The sequence below is a fragment of the Hyalella azteca genome, unplaced genomic scaffold (genome assembly GCF_000764305.2).
Source record: "Hyalella azteca isolate HAZT.00-mixed unplaced genomic scaffold, Hazt_2.0.2 contig6127, whole genome shotgun sequence".
Taxonomy (NCBI): domain Eukaryota; kingdom Metazoa; phylum Arthropoda; class Malacostraca; order Amphipoda; family Hyalellidae; genus Hyalella; species Hyalella azteca.
Window position 1 is genome coordinate 536094 of NW_025936295.1, and position 23781 is coordinate 559874.

The 23781-nt window shown below is 36.8% G+C and overlaps 1 protein-coding gene across 2 annotated transcripts in view; it reads right to left on the minus strand.

Moving 5' to 3' along the window:
• The window catches only part of LOC108669030 (dachshund homolog 2), a 44507-nt gene extending 22250 nt beyond the window's left edge, over positions 1-22257 (minus strand). For both annotated transcript variants that reach the window (XM_018156313.2, XM_018156312.2), the window contains exon 1: positions 21537-22257. In XM_018156313.2, the coding sequence (XP_018011802.1) occupies positions 21537-22195 (659 nt within the window). In that variant the 5' untranslated portion in view covers positions 22196-22257. The remainder of the gene's footprint in view (positions 1-21536) is intronic.
• Between the last annotated feature and the right edge of the window lie 1524 nt (positions 22258-23781).

Sequence of the window (23781 nt, forward strand, 5' to 3'; positions counted from 1 at the left end):
TATTGTTGAACAGCCATAAGCCGTGAGGATATTAGCAGGATAACAAAAATTAAGGCTGACTTGTATATTATTAGGAACATGTTTTTTCAGGCAAATCACTTAAATTTTCCTACCGAGAAATTATTAATTGTATTATGCGTAAATAATCTTATTTTCAATTTTTTCCTATTTCCGTCAGTTAAGGAACGCATGAAAAATTTCAGTTTGCTACAAAAAGAAGGACATTTCATAAGATTTCTTTCAATTTTTCTCACGCGTTGATACTAAAAAGCCTGCACTTTATATAGTAGCACAGAAAGCGTAATGCACGCGATGCAATTTCAGTACTCATGTACCGGAAATGTGCACTCGTGCATATTAGCATATCGTATCGATATTTCTGTCGCATCTAACCCGTAAACTTTGAACACTGAGGAAGCAATCTAAACGTCCATATGTTATCGACGTCATGCTGTTTCCTTTGTGACGAAACAGAACGGAACTGAATCAATTTTTGAGTTGTATTGTTGAACCTTGATGTTTATTCGTCACTTAATTATCTATAAATATTTTTTCTAATCTTCTTAATAATCTATTGATTTTACAATTTAAATTCAATAGAAATGCTGTAATTAACAGATATTACTTGGCCCCTGCACGTTCAACTTTTTCCATTTCATGGCATAGAATAAAATCTTATGGACGTTCCTTTTAGTAAAAATTATTGAAATTAAATAGACTGCTATTCACAAAGCTCAGCTGCCAACTCATAATATTCTGTAATAACGAAATCAGACTTTTGTTCTCTAAACACCCCCTTGACTTGGCGCACAACAAAGGGTTAGGGAAGTTCAGCATCTGCAAGGCTTTCTACATGACCCTCGATAGCTGCAATTTACTTGTCACTGCCCAAAGAACCAATCGCAGGGGTGATTTAGTTTGTCCTTATATGAGCGAGATTTGGACCAATTCTGGGCTCTATTAGAACTCTCACGTCGCTCCTCTACACGCAACTGCTACACGCTACAGGATTCCTGAATCTCATTAGGTGCAAGGATGAAGCTTGGACATAATATGAGCGATGATGAAACTTATCATGTGCTATGAAGCTTGGTCATTATAAGCGAGGATGAAACATATCAAGTGCTATGAAGCTTGGACATAATAAGCGATGACAAAACATATCAAGTGCATGGATGAAGCTTGGACATAGTATGAGCGATGATGAAACTTATCATCTGCTATGAAGCTTGGTCATTATAAGCGAGGATGAAACTTATCAAGTGCAAAGATAAAGCTTGGACATAATATGAGCGGTGCTGAAACTTATCATGTGCTATGAAGCTTGGTCATTATAAGCGAGGATGAAACATATCAAGTGCAAGGATGAAGCTTGGTCATTATAAGCGAGGATGAAATTTATCAAGTGCATGGATGAAGCTTGGCCATTATAAGCGAGGATGAAACATATCAAGTGCATGGATGAAGCTTGGCCATTATAAGCGAGGATGAAACTTATCAAGTGCAAGGATGAAGCTTGGACATAATATGAGAGATGATGAAACTTATCATGTGCCCTAAAGCTCGGTCATTATAAGCGAAGGTGAAACATATCAAGTGCAATGATGGAGCTTAGCTAGTCATTATGAATGATGATCATATATATTACCTTGAATTTTTAAATGTTTGATTTGCACACAATTCTGTACATTTTTCTCATCATACGCACAGTAGATATTTGCTCGGCAAGTTATAGATTTCGAACGACAACATCGAGAATTGTATATCATGAGTGTGACTATAATTTTATTTAGGTATGTAAAAATTTGGATTTAAGCGCATCGTTTAATATAACGATGGGCATCGTTTAAGCACCGGACACAATTAAAACCTACAATAAAAAAGTTGACGATTTGAATCTCCCTTCAATTATTCACTGAAGTAAAAATTTACACTGCTCTGATAATAAAATTTATTTGGCATAATAGAAATGATTATCATTAGTTGAACGACTCTCAACATAAAACTAACACAAAAAGTTCGTTCGTAACTAACACAAAAAGTTCGTTCGTAACTAACACATAACGTTCGTTCGTAACTAACACAAAACGTTCGTTCGTAACTAACACAAAATGTTCGTTCGTGACTAACACAAAACGTTCGTTCGTAACTAACACAAAAGTTAGGTCGAAACTAACACAAACTGTTCATTTGTAACTAACACAAATTTATTTTCGTTCGTAACTAACACAAAACGTTCGTTCGTAACTAACACAAAACGTTCGTTCGTAACTAACCCAAAATTTTCGTTCGTAACTAACACAAAACTTTCGTTCGTAACTATAAACACGTCGCTGTTATTTGAACTTTTATACAACGGCCGTTTCCAACTGGCACATGATGGCTGCTAGTAATTAAAATATAATGGTCGAATGCAACTAACATTTAACGGTTATTTGTAACTAAAACGTAATGGCAATATGAATCTAACGCATAATGCATGGTTGGTTGTAACTTGCACATATCGGTCGTTAGTAACACAAACGATCATATATACATAACTAAATACAGTCGTCGGTAACTAACCCATAACTCGTGCCGATTTCCGTGTACTCGGAGGGCTTTCAACATCGCTGTTCAACTTCACGGTTCAATTTCGTTGTCCAACGCCCTTCAACAACGCCTTTCATCGCCATTCAACACGAGGCAATATCAGCTGCGCCCTTGCACAAACTTCACGAATAGTTGAAATTACTCGCCTGATTGAGAAGGCTTCTCTGCTTGCCCGGCGATGGGAATGTTGTTCCTATCAAATAACGACAGCGCACAAGAATCTCCGACTTGCTCAATAAATGCTGCTGCAAATCTCGATTTTTACCCCGGCAGAAATATTTCTGACATTCGAGAACAATGGGACTGAATGGTTTTCTATTTATGTTATTTTGTCAACGGGTACTGAACTATATAAACAACGAGCATCATTAGATGTAGAGATTTTTGAATACATTAAAAAGTCAAGTTTGAAGTTAATGTGCATGACTTCAAGAAGTTAATTTTCAACGAACGCTCGCAATACCAAAGAAGTCAAAAACTCAGGATGCTTCATCATTCTACTCAACTCGAGTATGTGAAGAGCCAAGCTTTTCGGGACTGAGCAATAACTCGTGAATAACTCGACAATAAGCTTGGCAAGTTAGAGCACTCAATGTCATTGTAAAACATCTGCTATCTAAGTCGTGTCATTCCGGAAACCAAATACCTAATAAATATGGATCGCCGGTGATAATTTCAGTCATATTTTATTGCGCCACGACTTGTTCATTGAAAAATTCTAGCATAGATCTTTTTGAGGGCGGTTGGAATGCGAGTTTAAGGTTCCCTGCTAGTAGGGAGGCATTTTTTAATTGTATGTTCGCTCACGCACGCTGGTTTTATCTGATAAGAAGCTGGAAATGGGGAAAATATTGAATAAACCTCGTATTCCATGGTAAGAAAAGAAGTGTTTTCGCCAACATAATCACACTCAATATAGTGAGTGTGGCTATCACTATATACTCTTATTTTAATGCATGATGATTGATTTATTCAAAATATGTTATTATTACCATAAAACTAATTGGAAAACCATGACTGTTTGGCGCAAAGTCTCTAGTATTAGAACTTGGCCGATTCTGAGACTCCTTTTACAGTATACTAATTTGAACTCTTATTAAAGAAACGTTTCTTTTCACTACAAAATTCATTATACAAAAAAAATATTAGGCATTATAGGTAATTTTTTTACCATTTACAAAGAGTTATCATGTCGAGAAGAAAAGTTATGAAAATTTCTCACATAATTAAATATCCGATGATTCAAATTATACCGTAATTTCTCAAAAAAAACTATTTTATTAAAATAAACAGTATCGACATATCAGAGTCTATTGGAAACTCGGCTAAAGTCGGGCCCGAATCTCGAAACTACGGAAACTTTGAAAGAGTTCAACCATGCAGAAAACATCGGCTCCCCAAACTGCATTTTGTTACATAAAAAATCGATCTCGAAGAGAGTAATAAATTTTTCTCAATAGTTCATAACGATAAAAAAATACAACCCCAAGTGATCACGAAGCAGAGATGCAAACTCGATCGATGATTGTGACGTGAAGCGTTGTATGAGAATATGTTTCCAAATATTTTACTACTTTTTTGCAGTGCGTACGAGTAGCAGCTATCATGTAATAGAATAAAGACTATTCTTATAACGGCTCAGAGAATGAGAATTTAATAATTTTAACGGAATTTTTGGACAAGAACAGGCATACTCCTGTAGAGAGTATGAGAATTTAATCAGAGTATGAGAATTTAATAATTTTAACGGAATTTTAGGACAAGAAGCAGGCATACTCCAGTAAAGAGTATGAGAATTTAATAATTTTAACGGAATTTTAGGACAAGAAGCAGGCATACTCCTGTAGTGTGGGAACGGGTCGGGAGATTATGAACTCTACTTTGATATTGCCTGGACAAAAGGAACGGACAGAATATATCTACGATAATCCCCTACGAAAAACGGCCGTCCTCCTTTATAGGGAGGACGGAAAAAAGTAATATGCTCCCGGTTATGATATATTAATCGAATTTCTGACAGCTTATTTGGGTTAGGGATTTAACCGAGTGCCGTGTAATACCTTCTTTTTGAAATGTTTTCTGTTTCCAATGGAAGGAGATTAGCATTTTTCGAGGACCCAGTTTGCCATCCGAATACCTCTCACATCAAAATCATTTATATTTTAACATATACTAAATAGTTACAGATGAATATTTTTGTTGGCTTTAAATTTATCCCGTTCTCTTGATTTTATTAATGAAACAACTGTATTTTTTGAAGTATTTTTGTGAAATTATTCCTGCAAGAAAACGTATAGGGAACCATCAAAACTAATGTTAGTTTGAGCATTAACTTGAAGACAATAATATGGACTTTGATCTTATAAAGTTCAACAATGTTTTCCTTTAATAAGTAACGAAACCATAATTATCATCTTTCAATTCGAATGCGACGAGCCTAGCTACAACAACAAAACGTTAGTTCAATATTAAAATTAGTTGCCTCTTTCACGAATTTAGAAGGAAGTCTAAAAATGCGAGTCCACCTTTCAGCGCTTGATAGCTAGACGCACCATATGTTCTTGTCGATTTCTTGTCCAATGCAAACGGTTATTTTAATTCTGCATAGAATTTGCACAGTCACCCAACACTCATTCAGTCTCAACTATTGCAGAAAGATAGTAAAATTTAACATGAGATTATCTCACCTCAGATCTCTTCAGTGAAAAGGAGTGTCATGAATCGAGGAAAAACCCGTGCAAATGCAACTCAATAGCGGAACTCGGAAAGGTTGCGTTTCTTCAAAGTGCGATGGTCAAGTAAAACCTTGCAAGGATACGCTCAATTAAAGCCAAAGATTCGAGTTTCAGCCTCTTCAATGGCTGGAGAGGACACTTATTTGCATAGAGTTTCTTCCGCAAAAAGAGCCCCGCACATCGAATTCTCGTTTGACGAGATTGACCGGTGCGGTTTGCGTTCTTGGGCAGCGGTTGGTTCTGTTCGTTGCCGTTGAAATCGCATTGCAATCTTGCACGCATTTTATATTCATTTCATGTGCTGGACGAGGCGGACCTTGCTTCAGACCACATCTGCGTTGATGTATTTATGAATCGTTTAAGCCATCATGTATTGCCTCAATATTAGCAAAATTTATGAGTAATTTATCAAACATACTCGTGCTGAAAATTCGTCATTCCATGAAGCTCGAGTAGTAGGAGTCTGTCTGTACCACCAAGGCCTTCATATCCCTCAGTTTAATTTTTGCTAACGAAAGACTTGGTTCAATAAATGCCATTGACATTTTTACATTGGAGCCGTTTCGACCCCTGACCGCTTCAAAATTTCGCATTAATTATTCTAAAAAAAATAATTACACAAGATGCTCACCTTATTATTATCACGATATCAGGAATATTATTGCATATCCCTTTCGTTATTTTGGATTGTGTACGTATCACTTCATGAAAATTCATAAAATTCAGGAATTCAATTCGCATAGAAATAGTTCAACACTTGTAATAAGAATTAGATTAAAACGATTTATAACCGTGTTTTGATATAAGCCACATTTTTCAAAATAATTCATTCATGTGCCTTCTATTCATTACTATATTTATAATTCCTTCATTCCTGAAGTGAGCATTGCATGATGCAGCGATTTATTATTTCATTCATTTGTTTTTAATTCATTGGTTCCTAAATTCACCATTGCATTGTCAGGCGATTCGTGATTCCTGGATTCATTGATCCCCACAATAATTCTTTTATTTTTGATTTATACTCGTAATTCACCAACTCATAATCCAGCGCTCACGGGCATTGCTCAGCTGAGTAACGATTCACTCCGATGATCCCAGACCGAGGATAATTTCACGCCAGGCTCCCCGCTGCTAAAACGGATCCTTTCACCACATATTGCACGACCCAAGGATGGCCGCCGATAATTCGCCTATGATTTAAAACGATTCGGGAATGAACGTATATATGGAAGTGCCACCTGTGAAGGACGTCGCACAAATGACGCCATCTGACTTGTTAATGACGCTCAGTACGGTAATAAGTGGTAAGGTAATAAGTGGTAAGGTAATAAGTGGTAAGGTAATAAGTGGTAAGGTAATAAGTGGTAAGGTAATAAGTGGTAAGGTAATAAAGATATGCCACCTATACCTTGAGCTCGAATTAAAAATGAAGAATAATTTGGGAATTTGTGATTAAAGTGGACTAAGAATTTATTTTATTATTGGGTTTTCCATTTGTATTTCTACTGCATAAATCTCGTTGGCAGAATGCATATAGTTTCATGGAACAATGTGTTAAGGCGAATTAGTATATATGAAAGTTACCGTTGAAAAAGCCAGCAACTTCTATCTTACAACTTTCATTACATTGATATCTGCATTGCATACAGTAGAATTTTGTACACAGGTATTTCGAAACAAATAAGGAAAATTTACTGCAACGATGGAAATAAAATTTCAGATTTGTAAATAAGAGAAAAAGTTTTTTTTATCAACCTACCAGTAAATGGAATAGTTAACCCAATGCTTTTGATTCACGTCCATGAATATATTCGCGTATCCACTTGTCATTATTCAGTGAATATCAAATAAAGATGAATTACGTGGAGGCAGTTTTTGACTGCGTCAAAATCAGGCAGCAAGTATTCGTGTGGATGTTTAAATACAGGCAATAAAACTGTAGGCTGTGCAATATAGACGTTACTTAGAGATAAATAAATGCAAAGAATTGAAGTATTCCGAAAACTCACAAACACAGCACAGGACTAGTACCTTGTATTTCACGCTATTGTATTATTGTGCTTTAATAAGATTAAAATTTTTAATAATCAATAAAAAATTGCTTATATTGTTGTGATGTCCTTGACCAACTAGAGAGCTAAACGCTATTTGCAATCATTTACAAATCAAGACATGAATGATATTCGCTGCATTCGATAAGAGTTTTCAGGAGGAAATAGCTGATGAAATGTTTACTTGTTATGAAGACGTTAGGTCCTCTTCTATAATACCATGCAACTATGTAATGTAATAATTTCTATATTCTATAGATAGTTTGCTATCCATGACTGAATTCATTCCTTAAATGTGTCACAAATAACTGTGAATTGCTTCAAGCCGGCAATGCACGGCTTTTCTAGAGGCCATTTATCGGCCGGCCGGCCATAAAACGCCGATTAATTATGATATTTCTCCAATTAAAACTAAGGTTATAAATTTCATTTATTTCCGATGCCGGAAATATGAATTTCGAGCGGCCGCCGATAATTCGTCGATGTTTTCAATAGGATGGAACATAAGCGGAATGGTGGGGTGTGCGTGTCGAGGGCTAATATATCAGAGGGGAAGTATAGGCGCGCCACCAGTGAGGGGAGGGCAGGGAGCTGAGGGAGAGGGTAAAAATTTAAGGTGATATGATAAAGAGTTTACCTGCAGAAAATTAAAAAAATATAACTCAGTACTCACTGAAGTAAGTGACAGAGAGCGCATTTTCTCGTCGACGAAAACTTGAGGGCACGAACGGAGGGACAGACGGACGGACGGACAGACAGACAGACAGACGGACGGACGGACGGACAGACAGACAGACAGACGGACGGACGGACAGACGGACGGACGGACAGACGGACGGACGGACACGGCGAGCACAATAGTGAATTTTTTTCCAAAAATGAGAAAATGCGCTAAAAATGTACCTTCACCGAATAGGCAAGAGTTGAATACGTGATAATTGTGATAATGCAGCAGAACAGTGCAATGAAAATAAAAGTGTTTGAGGCTAAACAAGGCTTGAATTAGTGAATAAAAATATGCTGCGTTTTTTCTGAAATAAATTTGCCGTTTATTCCTTAATATATTTTCATCATATACGCATTACAGTATTTGTATTTTTAGCGCATTTCTCATTTATGGAAAAATGCACTATTGTGCTCGCCATGTCCCTCTGTCCGTCCGTCTGTCCATCCGTCCGTGACCTCAAGTTTTTGTCGGCGAGAAAATGCGCTCTCTGTCACTCACTGCAGTGAGTACTGAGTTACATTTTTTACAGTATTCATGCAGTATTCCCTAATTGCAGTATATTTTCATCATATACGCATTACAGTGGTCCATTAATTGCCTGTATTTTGCCTCTGTCTAACAGGGGGCGCATTCACTGGCTACTTCTACTGACTAAGTAACGCGGTGATATCAGTTACAGAGATAAGTTACACGTATCAATTACAGATACATTTCTTATATGACTCGAATATGCAAATTTCTGCCTCAGAACGAGCTAAAAATTCGCTAAACTAAAATTCGCGCCATATCGAACTTTCATTGTTATTATTAACCGTAAAAAATGGGCGGGTGCGATGTTTGGTTATATTTTCTATCAAGATACCAAAATCGTAATCTTTCAAGGTTCCGTTCGATTACTTAAAAGCTAGAAACCCCAGGCTCTAATAGGCGAAAGGAAGATTAACAGTAAGTTCATGTTCACGTCCCGCAAATGTAGTCCGCATGCATATAAAAGTTTCAAGCCACGTAAAGTTTATTACATGTAATTTCATATTTTTTTCTGAGAAGTGCGTACGGCAGAAATTTAAGAAATTTTAAAAATACACTTTGGATTTTTTCAAATTATTTTCAGATTGGACCGTATTGCCGCAGCACAACACTTCACTCTTAAAGCAGAACCAATTTTACACCAAACTTACACACTGATATGAGTTATGAAAAAGTAATAAAAATAATAAATAAATAATAATATATAAAAATGATAAATGATGATAATAAAATAATAATAATAGTGCATCAGGGCACTGAGTATCATGACATATAGGCAAGCAATAACACTAAGCAAGAAGACTCAATCACAGTAACACTTAAATCTTAACTGCATAATTACACAGGAATAATTACACTTCATAAATAATTACACTTCTGTTTCATGTAATTACTAGTCTAATTTCAGCAAAGCCAGACTCGTCATTACGCTGAAGTAAGAAGAATTCTGCTAAAATTAAACTGGCCTACAAGACAAATTTTGGTTTAAACTTTGTGACTTCTACGTTAATGTTGTAGGATTGATAGAAATTCTCATGATATTGCAAAAACTTGTTATCACTTTTTTGTTATTATTAATTTATGCCCATGGTATGTTAGGATAATAATAATTTTATGGATATGTTAGCACAACTATATGAAACTACAAAAGCTGAATGTAACGTAAAATTTCTTAAATAATTTAGTTTTAAATTGGTTACGAGGTTACGTGGCTTTAGATTTGAGATAAGTAGTGTTTAAAAAAATTAATAATTTTCCTAATACGAAATTTAAGCATGCGCTTGGATTATAAAATCCAACATAATATTCGAAAAGATGCCAGATTTACTTCAGTTAGCTCAATCAAGCTTCATTTGGAAGTGTGAAATGCAAACAAGTAAGGCGGAATACTCGTAAATTTAAAGTTGCGTCAAAACAAAACGTTAACTTGTCATTCGTTAACACTCTCTCCTAACCTGTAGCCTACAAAACCATCTTACACGCATGCATGACGATTCTTGTACGCCATTTATGCATGCCATTCATGTATGCTATTGATGAATGCGGTACCGTAAAAAATTTATCGTCGATTTATCAGCAAAGGCCGCCGATTGCTCGCCTCAAATGCATGGAAAAATCGGCGACATTGCCATTTATAAAATGCAGCCTGTCGAACGGATAAAATAGTCAATATAATAATAATAATAATCTTTTAGGTCATTCATATATTCTTGGTTGTTATACAAAGCTAAAACCTGTTCCGTTACGATCTTTTTATCATTAATAATATTTCCTATATGCAATTGAATGCAACTCTAAGCTTCACTCAATGAAACATTTAGATTATCGTTAACAAGAGATGCTTAATTCAACGGGAAATAAATCCTGAAATAGTCAAGCCAGTACACACATTAAGAACGCAAGCTCAGGCCTAGTTATGCGGTACAAGTGAACGTGTAGGTAGCCAGCCGTCCTAGAAAACTAGTCCCATCCATCAACTGGATCGCCGCAGCGCAGTGATATCTCTGGCTCAGAGTTCCAGTCATTTGCTGAGTAATGCTAGGTTACCTGGTATATTCCTGCTCGCTGATTGGCTGTCATGAGGTCACGTGGTTCGTTCTAGTGCGACAGCCAGCCAATGACATGCGAGGGATCGATCCAGCCTGACGAGATTGCTGGCAAGATCTTGTGATAAATTACCTTGCCACGGTATGACCATCATGACATTTTTGGTGTAACTATTCGCATGCTAATTACACTTTAACAATGACTTTTATTCTCATCCTATAGTCATGTTAGACCGCATGTAAAAATAATTACTCTTAACGACCCACAAATAATTTATTTAAGTTAAAAATTAGAAAATAACTTGGTGGGCATGCAAAAGTGCCCCAGAAGTTTTTTTACACTTATATTTAGAAACTGTTTAATTAAAGTTCAAATAAAATATTTTTATCTTTTTGCAGAAAATGCGATTACAGTTTATTTTGTCCATGCTCCTATGTAGTAAAACAACAGCATAAACTTAACATAGAAGAATAATAATTAAATATCTGAAAATGACTCACATGAGTGATAATAATTTTACAATATAATTACTCATATAAATTCTACAATAATTGTTGTAGTGGCCACGAGGATGTTACTCTACCGCGTAATATAAATTCTAAATAAAAACAGGATCTTTAGCTAAATTACAAGCATACTCGCAAACAAGAAACACGGCACTCAAACCTTTATCTGTATAATTATCAACGGAACCCCTGCAACTTTTAGGCTCTGATCGACAAGCGAAGGAAATGAGCAATTTCAACACTTCAGAAGAACTTGACTGTGGTCCGTAATTCATTTCTATATTTCCCGAATAGGCAAGGTTCTTGACGTCACTGTAAGTGGAAGTATTGAATGATGATTGCGGTATAATTGCAGTCAGGAATGCCATTAGCGCCGCGGTTGCCGTCGTTCAACATCGCCGCGTAGCCGCTGATCGCCGCCGGTCGATCCCAGGCTGCACTCAAAAAAATTACTGGGGCGTGTTGTCCAAAAATTAACACACTGTTTCTTACCCACAGCATGAATAGAAAGTGAACGTAGCAGTGATACGCACTTTTGCTGGCAAAACTTGGTCAAAAGTTCATCTTTTACGGAGTCTGACATATTACTCTGAGTGTTACGTGCATCGTTTTCTGCACCAACGTAGAAAATGATCGTCTCAAGTAACTTGTATGGCACAATAATAATGTGATTTATAGCAAAAAGCTCAAAAGGTTAATTGATGTCTAGATTTGTCTGTCTAATGACGCCTAAACTGAAAAGTGTTTAAAGAAGGAAATGTTGAAATTTTCAGTCTCAAAAACAGTTATACTATAAATTCCGATTACAATCCAGATTATCAAAATAATTATTCCATACAAACATTAAAATTTTAAGAATTAAATCATGAGCCACGATGTTACTAAAATTTAAGCCACTCTCCTTGAAACTCAGTAGCGCAATTCTTAATTAAATTTGAATGTGAGCGCATCCATGGGAGGGGGGAGCAAGAAAAAGAGATTCGTACGGAGTTAATTCGCTGTCTAATTCCATATTTTTATTCGGTTTTATCTACGTTTATCGCCGGGTTTTATGGGCCCTGGCGTAATGAGCAGGCGAAGATACGACGGGCGCGCGTTTCCAGTATTGAACACAGCATTGGGATTGCGAGCGTAGCTGTTTTAATTCGAAGATTAAAGTGCGTGATTTATAGCACGGCTTTAGATTATGCTTGCGGCTTACGAACGACTGCTTGGGCGTGTACGAACCGAGGAAATGAGACAGGGATTTGCATCCTTTCTCCCTAACTCCAATGAGCAGTTCCCCCCTTTGTCGGGATTGAGGAATAAACTTGTGGGATGAACGTTCCCCTTACATACGTGGCCCTTTCTTTGGCTCAATGTTCCAAATTTACGAGAGTTTATCAGGACCAAATAGTTGGTGGGCAAGTTCATTCAGAATTTTTTCCAATATTCATTCATTCTTTGCGCTAAAGTGCTTGCATGCTTCATTATTACAAATAATACCACTGACAAATTTTGGACTGGAGAAAATTTTTGGTATGCGCTATTTTGCTTGTTCCCAAATTTATACAATGACATTTCCATTCCCTCATTGACTTAATTTTATTCAGATCATTTAATTCATTCTCTCCCAAACAATCTTCACGTATTTTAAAGTTTGCTTTATCGCCTAAATTCCTTCCTGTTCTGTGCAAATTTGACGGTAGTTTCGTCGTTTTTTGTTAGTAATGAGCCGACACTGAGACGGCAGCAAATCTTGCTTCATTAGCGCGGCGGTGGCGATACAAGGAATCCCTGGCGGTATGTTCTTGTAATGTCCAGACTCGCTGCCCCTGTCGGAATACAGCGCCATGCAGGCTGTATTCCGACAGCCTGGAGTCTTACAGTTCTGAGTCTTGGAAAACTGTAATGAGGGTCTTTTGAGTAAATGTAAATAAAATTATGCATAAGCAGTATAGATTATTGAATACTTAGGCCTGAAAAAATATGATAAGAACAATATTGATTTTTTAGTGGAATTATTCGCCGTAAGAAAGAAGGAATCAATCACTCACTTATGAATTTTTTAACACAAGAATTCACGAGTCACCTTAAATGTGCCTGTGACTCATTCGATAAAGGCAGAAGTATTCAAGTACGTACATCTAAATGACTCAGAAGCACTAGCTGAGCTGCACTTATTGGTCTCAGTTACATTACTCACTTAACATTTAACTGTCTCATTCATGGCTCATTTGAGCTCTGCTGAACTCTTCTGTCACTCCCAACACATCTGTGTTCCCTCCCGCCACTCCCAACACATCTGAGTTCCCTCCCGCCACTCCCAACGCATCTGAGTTCCCTCCCGCCACTCCCAACACATCTGAGTTCCCTCTAGCCGCTCCCAACACATCTGAGTTCCCTCCCGCCACTCCCAACACATCTAAGTTCCCTGCCGCCACTCCCAACACATCTGAGTTCCCTCCCGCCACTCCCAACACATTTGAGTTCCCTCCCGCTACTCCCAACACATCTGAGTTCCTGTCTCTTATACACATCTAGATGTGTATAAGAGACAGGGGTTAACTATTATGTAAATTTGTATGCTATTGTGAAGTCGTTCACAATTTACATGAGCTTTGGTTTTGGATCGAAGAACTTGGAATCATGCATGGTTGCTCCTCCCGTAGAGTTTACTCCTCTGATTTATTTTGCGTTAATTTTTAATTTTACGTTGATTGTTAAGGTGAGTTAATTTCATGTCTTGCAATAACGTCGTTAACTAATTACGTGATCTTGGTTTTTATCATTATGTTATTAAACGAATCAATATACTAGCCACATAATACTGAGTTTTATTGTTAATAATAATTAAATATCTGATACTATTGAGTTAAATTGGAGTGATGCAGCAGATGCCGTGATGCTGCAGATGCCGCGTTGGACGCCGTCGGCTGTTGCCATAGCAACGCGAGACATGGCTGGTCAGCCAGGACGCTACGCCAGTCGTCATGTGACGCCAACACATCACCACTCAGCCAGTCAGCCAGCTGTGCCAGCCAGCCACGTCACGCCGTTGCCGACGTGATGTTTGGTGCATGCCAAAATTTTTATTGAATTACATGGTTTGGTATTAAATTTATACAGGACAAGAGATGTAAAAGTAGTCTATATCTTGATAATTTGGCAGTTTAATAGCTGTCTCTTATACACATCTAGATGTGTATAAGAGACAAGGTGGGGAGGCTGAGGGGAGGTGAGGTGAGGAGGCTAAAGGGAGGTGGGGAGGCCGAGGGGAGGTGAGGTGAGGAGGCTGAGAGGAGGTGGGGAGGCCGAGGGGAGGTGGGGAGGCTGAAGGGAGGTGGGGGCAAAATCAATAGGCCAGCCAGAGCTGCCGCGTTCACGCTGCTGGCAGTCGAGCTGCTCGTCAGCTATGCATAAGCGCTGAGAAAATTCCTAAATATGAATCTAAGATACTAAATATGAATCTAAGATCCTAAAAATGATCCAGAGATCTCAAATGTATTGCTTTTTGTTCTAATGCATCGCATCACGCTCCACTGTTCTGTCAAGATTCATTACCAATCTAATGCTTATTCCTTCTCAATATTTTTTATAAGTGTTAGATATTGCCTTCGGTTCTACTCACTGGAGTAAGATGGCAAGTCTTCATTAAAAGGGAAACGTAAAAAGATATTTCCGACATATATATGTATTGTGATATATGACTCCCTCACAGTATAAAATCAATATTTACTATTCATCTTGAAACCAACTCGCTAGTAAAGTTGAACGTGGAATTGTAAGTTTTGTGTTGTCTACCTTATCAGGCTTCAACTTTTCTCAATTAAGCAAAACCTGAGACTGGACGAAAATTTAGATCCCACCTCTGTTCTGAGATCCTGCTAACTCCAAATGAGGGATCTGAACTTATACATTCTGAGAAACGAATGGCATTCTGTCCAAAAAGCGTTTCAAAAAATTATCATAAATATACTTTACACAAAATTTGCGGTTTTTAGCGCATTTTCTCATTATGGAAAAAATGCACTATTGTGCTTGCCATGTCCGTCTGTCTGTATGTCTGTCCGTCCGTTCATGACCTCAAGTTTTCGTCGACGAGAAAATTCGCTCTCTGTCACTCACTGCAGTGAGTACCGAGTTATATTTTTGGACAATCTATGACCCACCCATTTTTCTCAGTGTAATGTTGGTATACACTTGACTGTGGCAATAGCGTAGTCTCAAGCAGCCAAAACGTTCAATTTCCCAAACATTAGATTATTCTATATTAGATTATATTAGATTTCCCAAACTGAAGAGACAAACTGCAAAGTCAATTATTTTGTGACATTTTGTTTGAAAAATTAGTGAAAAATTCTTATTCCTAGTCTGGGCATAGCATATTTAAAAACTTTCTAACGAGGTAATAAATTTTTTCCTAATATGTCGCACAAACTAGATACATAGTCAGTGGTTAACATAATTTTTCAAAACAAATAAAATCAACATACGGCATCATTTAAAATGAGAGCGTGAATTTAGACTTGATAAGATAATGTACGAAAATTATTACAGTAAATGGAATGATTTCTTTAAATGTAGAGAAATCTTTTGATGTTATAACGTCTGTTTGAATTACATCAGACAATGACTTCGAGCATTTGTCGCAAAAACAACGTATATTATGTTAAAGCTTAAAAATATTCAACACTGATAGTAACGTACAAAAAAAAAGTCGCTCAATTTTTATTAAATCTCATTGAGCAAATAAATGTCAGTAAACCAAAAGATATTAAAGACATTCAGAGCTCCCACAATGAAGTTTATCTCAATAACGACATCCGACACTGCTAATCACTTGTTGCGCCGGTAAATCTTTTCCGACTGTAGGATTCCCAACCCTCGAATTACCCCCATAACACCCCCCTCCCCCCAACATCCCCCCCATGGTTCCAGTTAGCATTCCTAAGAATGGGATTGCCACAGCTGACTCGTGTAGTATTGCGTCTGTGACTGCGGTCGACGCTCCATTCATGACGAACCTTATCAAAACATCGCTCCAATAAATCCCTAACAATTTTTAGACATTGGAACTATGACCACTGAAAATCCCTAAATTATTCACATTATTTGGCAAGCTATATTTTCTTTATGGCGAATATATAGGGTTTTTTGATGCTGTTTCCAATCGGCACAAGCGTATTTGCACAGCGGAGTCTGACTGAGACCGAACCCTACCCTCCGCCCCATGACCCGGGGCCACCATGTTATCATTTCAAATTCAAATGCAAGGTTCATCTTTAAGCTTACCGCTCTTGCCCGCAATGGGTGAAACAATTATGAAATTCCTCCGCTAGTTCTCTCTCGTCTTCGAATTTCTCGAAGAACTTCTGCTCGCATTCCTCGATCTCGGCCTGCCGACTGATTCGAGTCCTCGCTCGGAATTTACTCAAACTATGCCGAAAATTCCCTTGCGAATGAACTGAAGAATGTAAGGCTATGAAAAAATTGGGATAGGCAAGCAAATATCATAACATGATGGGAAAATTTCGGATTCGAACTAATTCACCGAGATAAATCTAATCTAGCGGAATGAAAGGTCAACAGTTGCGAAATAATATAATATTTCTATGGCTTATTTACATCAAATAAGCGTCATCATAGCATGAAATTTTAATCCCAGTCAAGAGCAGGAAGAAAAGTACCGGTGGCTTTAAAGACAAATTTTTACAAATTTTACCTTGCAAATCTTTGGAGAAAAATATGCATTTGAACACAATTTTCTTGTATAGTCCCGGCGATGTCAATGAAATCGGTGTGAATGGGAATCATGAATGAGTGAATGATGATCAAATGAATGACGAAGAAATATTCAATGAATGACTAAAATGATCAATGAGTAAATCATCAATAAATAAATGACTAATTAGTAAATGATCAATAAATAAATGATGAATGAGTAAATGGTCAATAAATAAATGATGAATGAGTGAATGATGACCGTGAAAGGTACAAAGTAAAGTGGGTTTTTCTCTGCAATCGATATGATGCGTGTAATTACCAGCAGAGTCTCGCCCTTCAAACCGGACTGGAACTTACAGAGTTTTATGAACGATCAATAAGAGATGAAGAGATAGAAGTTCGATCGAAAACATTCAAGATTAACAAGGATTACTCGAGACCAAGGGTTTGATAGCTTCAATTGATTCTCATAGTGACCAAAAGGATATGCTTAAATTGGATATTTCGTTTATTTACGCATTTCTAAAAAATTTTACATCATTTTGTTAATGAAATGCTATAGTTTCTAATAATAAGCAAATAATCAATTAATTCCATGAGCCAATCATCAAAATTTGCCAGGCATTTTGCAGGAAATCCCAAGCAATGTAAAATATGTTTTATATTTTAAATTATATTTCATATCTCTCAAAAGTTGTCTTGATTTTTCTAGGATTTACATCTGTGTGAAAAGATTTCTGTTCTTTTCACGAACAAACATCGATCGATTTGATCCTTTTGTATATAATACTAATTTTATAGGAGAATAATAATAATATTATAGGAGGATAATGATATTGAAGAAGTTGTGTATCATTTCCGAATTAACCGTTATTTACGTGACCGAGTGATGAAATCTTATACAGCTTCATATAAGGCAGACGTACCGCGGTATTTTAATCGATATTATGGAACAGAAGTCCAGCGGTATAATGTCTGAATAATAATGGCTGTAATACTTTATGTAAAGGTGTATAGGCCATAATATTATTCACACATCACGAACATGTCGGAAATAAGTACACTATACCAATGATAAATGAAACGGGATAGACCAAAATATTATATATTTGCAACCCTCATGCGCTCAGACTTTATGTTTTATGTAAGGAGCAAACTAATATGTGTGTCACCTAATACTTCAAATTAGGTCTTGTAAAAATGGATAATTCTTTCTGTTTCACGAGAATTAAATACATAATTGTTACATAATCAAATTTAACACGTGTGCTCCAGCAAAATTAAGAGCTTCACGTCAAACAAACGCACAAACACAAGCCAAACAAGCGCCTTCAAGTGACAGGTCGCTAAATTCAGATAAATTTGCTTGAGGTTCAGGCCGATTGAGCGACACTTCCTGTCGATGCCTTTTGCGGTGCGCGGTATCTTTGATACCGAACAACGGCCGGTGAGCGCTGCCGTTTTACAGCGCACACAAAACCGACGAGCCGTGGTAAGCTTTGTGAATGACGGGCGTATGTTCAGCGGCCGGTGAAATACCGGCGTTGGGAAACCACAAATTTTATCAGGACATTTCTGCTTGCATTTACGGCTGGCTGTATTTGAGTACCAAAAACCGTTTATGAAGAATCGACAAAAAATACACTAATTTTATTTATGTATTTGAAAAGACGATGGAATATTTGACTCACATAAATTGTTTGAATTTCGTACATTTAATCGATTTTATCTGCTATCAGTTAATTCATAAATTTAATTATTTATTTTCAATGTGTATATTGCAGCTCATTGGACCCAACGTGGGAAAAAATATTGCTCTTTTCTCAAGTATACAAATGTTCATCAGTTAATTTCTGGCTAATCAATAAATGTTTTTCTACCTCTCTTTTAGCATATAAATTTCGCGGGCAAATTTTTTATGCAGAGCGACAGCGAAATTTGAATAACAATTATCAAAGAACTTCTCAATGGAACGTCATTGGGTCCTATATCCGAATACGAGCTATGAGTGGCCAACGATAGCACAACCAAAATTAGCGACCGGGTAACGAGCGACGGTAATGCACATGTAGAGCATCGACGGTAACGGAGGTCACAGTAACGCTAAGTGTGCTCGTCTAATTTGCTTGAGTGACATGAGTCTTCTTTATTAGATTAAGCGAGCAACCACAACTGCACTCCCAATAATTATTGTAAAGTCACCCACATAAAATAAGAAAAAAAAAGTTCCTCAAGCAGCGTTCCATCCAAAGTCAATTTCCGGAACGTGCAGTTGCTGCCAAACTATTTGATCAGGAAAGAGAGTTCCATTAAAGCAATGACTTCTAAAACCATACGAATTAGTTGCTGTCCCATGACAGACCGAAAGTACTTTCTAGTCCTGTCAGTAATCTGAGAGGGACGGATGAGAAACGGATAGAAGAGAAGGATGTGCTAATGACATCAATGGTACCGTCCTCAGGATCATCATGATCCTATGTTGATTTATAGACGCTTTATTCCTGCGTAATTTCCAAAATTTAGTACATTATTGCTAATTAATACACTTCTGTGTGTACAATTCCTATTTGTTCCTAGTTCCAAAATGTATTGAACAATGAGAGCCTGATAAATTAGAATCACGATTTATACTATCGTTTTGTTCAATTGTATTCATGAAAATAAATTATTTTTTCTAATAATTTCAGAAAAAGTTTTACTGCGGCCTGAGGCATCCAAAGAATGACAATTTCTCTACTCAAAAATCCCACTAGTTTAAAATGAATTATTAATTAACTAAGAGCGTTGCATTTATAGTTAATATTGTTCATGATCCGCTGCCCATTATTTATAATAAGTCATGAAAACACAGTTGTAGCCAATAAAAATATACATGTAATTAAACGCTATTTATTAAATAGAAGAGTTTCATTTCGCTAACAAAACTTCATGATGAATTCCTAACTGAAAGCAGCATAATTGTCCAAGAGAATCTACTACTTAATTGAAGTTTGAGACGTCTGTCTTCATTGTTTTAATTCTTACATGAAAATTCCAATAGATAAATTATTGATGGTAATTAATAGTCATGATAAATGCATGATGTTTCAACGAAAATGAAATATTTGAAACAACTTTGAGATCACAATATGCAAAAAAGTTATCAATTCATTTAACTGAAAAAATTTTTAACAGACAGCAAAGAAATTAAGAGCTCATATATCAATAATAACATTTTATGGTATATAAAACAGATGTAACTGGTATGATAATTAATTTCTGAGATTTCATGTGAAATATGAAATCATTTATATATAATATTTATATTGCGTTTAAAACATAAGTAACTCTTATGATAATTGGCCGCTGAGACTTGTTGTGAAATATGAAATCATTTGTATATAATATATATATTGCGTTTAAAATATAAGTAACTCTTATGCTAATTGGCCGCTGAGACTTGTTGCGAAATATGAAATCATTTATATATAATATTTATATATCGTTTAAAATATAAGTAACTCTTATGATAATTGGCCGCTGAGACGAAATATGAAATTATATGAATATGAAATATGAAATTGTTACGAAATATGAAATCATTTATATATAATATTTATATATATCGTTTAAAATATAAGTAACTCTTATGATAATTGGTCGCTGAGACTCGCGTTAATATATAATTGCCATTGCGCCAAGAGCAAGCAATTTAAGGGCCAATTGGCCATTGAGACAAACAATAGCAACAACTGACATCGGCAGCCCTGCGACACCACCTAAGTGGGCCACAATGGACACAGTTCCAGAAACGATTTTCTGGCCTTTTGTTATGAGAACAATGCGGTAAAACGCGACATGGACAATTGGGTTACACCTTCAGTTCTATGTAAGATTTAGTTGATCGTCGTTGTAATGAACAAAATCAAATAATTATTTATGTTGAGAAATTACGACGTCACTATAGCAAACGACTGAATAGTACGAGATTAATGAAGGTTTTTAAATTTCGTGTGTATTAATGAAGTTGATGTTATGAATACATTTGAAGAACTAATTTAAAAATGTTATGAATATTTTATAAAGATGTATTTTTTACAATTTTAATTGCTATCTATTGCGCATCCTTTTTCTATATTATTATCACATATTCGAACTAGATCATCATCCGGTAATTTTTATACGTTTTTTAACTGGAAATCCGAATCTGGGATTAACATTTCAGTATTTTAAGTTGATGTACTAATTAATCGCTAAGTTTGCACAGTTCACAACATACTTTGAATTAAATAATGATAAATCTTTAAAGTGAATGTTTAAATTAAAGAAAAATTAAAGAATAACCACACAAATCCTGATCATATTCATAACTCACAATGAAACACAATAAAAAACAGTCCTAGTTCATGTTGAAAATCTACTGATATTATCACCGTTCTTTAATTTCTTGGCTTTAATTCATTTTAATTTTGAAAAGAAAGTTTCAAGTAAAATTTCCCTGCATATAGAAAACATTGGATGGCAAAATTACACGTTTTTTACGATGATAATTCTACTGACAAGTTTTCTAGGTACGAATAGCATAGACGCGCGTTAATGTATCCGTATTTAAAAGGTTGATATTAGAATACCGTAAAATAATCTAAGAAGAATTTAGGCGTACCTGGCCGTAGTGCAGTCGCGGTAGAGAATGTCGAAGTGCTGCATCGAAAGAAGCTTGCACCGATTCACGCCAGGCTGAATTGCCCCAAGCCCACGCAAGATCCGAACTTGATCAACATTGCACACTATTGGCTCGATAGAAAGTCTTTTGAGCTTCGTATACACCGTATGCAAACCACCAACTAGATGTTTCAAGAACAGTTCGAAAGCCTGAGGCAAACACAACATAGTTTCACCATTGATAATGAAAGCGGCAACTTTCGCACCCCGATATTCAACGATTTTACACTCATGGCTTTCGGTAGACGGCAGCGGCGGCGGAGAATGATACTGTCGTGGAAATTCCTTGAGACCCGCGAGCAGAGAGGACATGGGAGGCTCTGAGCCGAATTGAAGGTTTGGCATGCCTCCCAAAAGACCTGATCTACAATATCCTCCTGCCAGAGCACCTCCTGGTGGAGAAGACGACGGCAACGGCAACGACGGTGGAAGATGGGAACTTAAACTTTGCACTTGAGACACAGCGGCGAGAAGATGCGATGCTAGGGACGTTGTAGTACATGGTGGGGAAGGACTGTTCCTCTTCAGTAATGTTGGTGAGGAAGAGGAACCTACTACTGATGGGGAAGCCGAAGCTTCAAGCACTGTCTCACTGCTCATGCCGGCGAGAGGTCTTCGCAGCTCCAGCACTGCACACACACTCGCCCTCAGATACAAACTACAAGTCGACAACTGCTATTGGATCGGATTTCAAATCGAATAGTTACAAAAATCAAACAATCAACTGATAGCTGGCTCAATTATTTGCGTTGCGACTGCCATTATGATTGGTTGTTGGAGCTCTCGCTCCAAGTCCTGACCATTCTGATTGGTCGGTAAATGTTCGGCAGGCGGAGCAGGCCTGCGCGAGTGTCGAGGAGGAGCGTCTAGCAGAGTCACTCCTCGCTCGGAGCGCGACTGAAGAGCTGTACGAAGAACGCATCGGCCGGACGTTGCGAGCGAACAGAGCGATATATCGAAACTTTATGTCTTCTTTTGCGCTCTAATCCACGAAAAAAACAAATGCTGGATGGGAGACTAAATAAACATGAAAGAATAATGAAAGTATTCAGCATCCTTCTCAGAAGAGAAGATTTTTTACCAATATTCGCATAAGCAAGTTTCTCACGGCACCCGAAAGATTCCTCTTAACAAATACAATGCCGTTTAATAGATATAGATTTTGCGGCAAATCGAACAAATTTTGTAGACTTTTAATTTCGTAGCATTTTTCAACCACATAAATGAATAGCATTGAGCGAGAATAAATGATTATTGAAATTTAGATTTATACGTCACTGATTCAGAAGCCGAGCTTCACGCCCTCTGCTGGCCAGGGACTGAGTTACAAGGAAGACATCCAGGTTGCGAGGTCCACTTATTTGAAGCTCTTAAACCTATGCCAAAAAATGTTCCAGATGGTTTCACACCTAATAAATGAACACGATTCAAAACTTCATGTTCACTAAACTCAATCTTATTAATGAAAACGAGCGAGAGTTAAGCACTAGAATACCATTGAAATATAAGTTATCATAGCGCCAGATTAAAATTAATATTTCCGATGTACTGATCGAAATTCTACCCAAGAGATTAAAAATTAATATTTGCCAGTGAATAATATAACATTTATTCAACATTTATTTTTATTTTTTATTCGTGATATAAATCCACGAATATTAAATTTTGCAGGCTATATCCCTCGAAGAACTGGCTGGTCGAAATTTTTTATGGCAAATTCATAATACCTTGCTAAGTTGAACAACTGTATTTTGTAAATGATATGCAATAATACAAATAAGTAATACATTGAATATAATTACTAGTATATAAAAATTAATTTAAGTTTTTAACAATACACGTGTCCAAATACTTCCATTCATTGAATGGTGTAAATTCACCCGCAGACATGCATGGTTTGAATTATTCATGATTAAATTGGTATTGCAGCGGTTGGGAGGTCACCGCACAGAGACAATAAAGTGTCGATATTTGAAGGGCGTGTTAAGAGCTCTCGAAATTAGGACAGAGACACTCGAGTGCTCGCCGGCGTTACTGTGTGAGAGACTGGCGAACTCTGTACCGCCCCATGCATGATATGTGATAGCACATGCTTTTCATAAACATGATTTTTCACCATTACTTAATTCTAGTGTAATTACATTTTTAACACATGTGACCATTATGTCTGACAGTGTATTTGAATA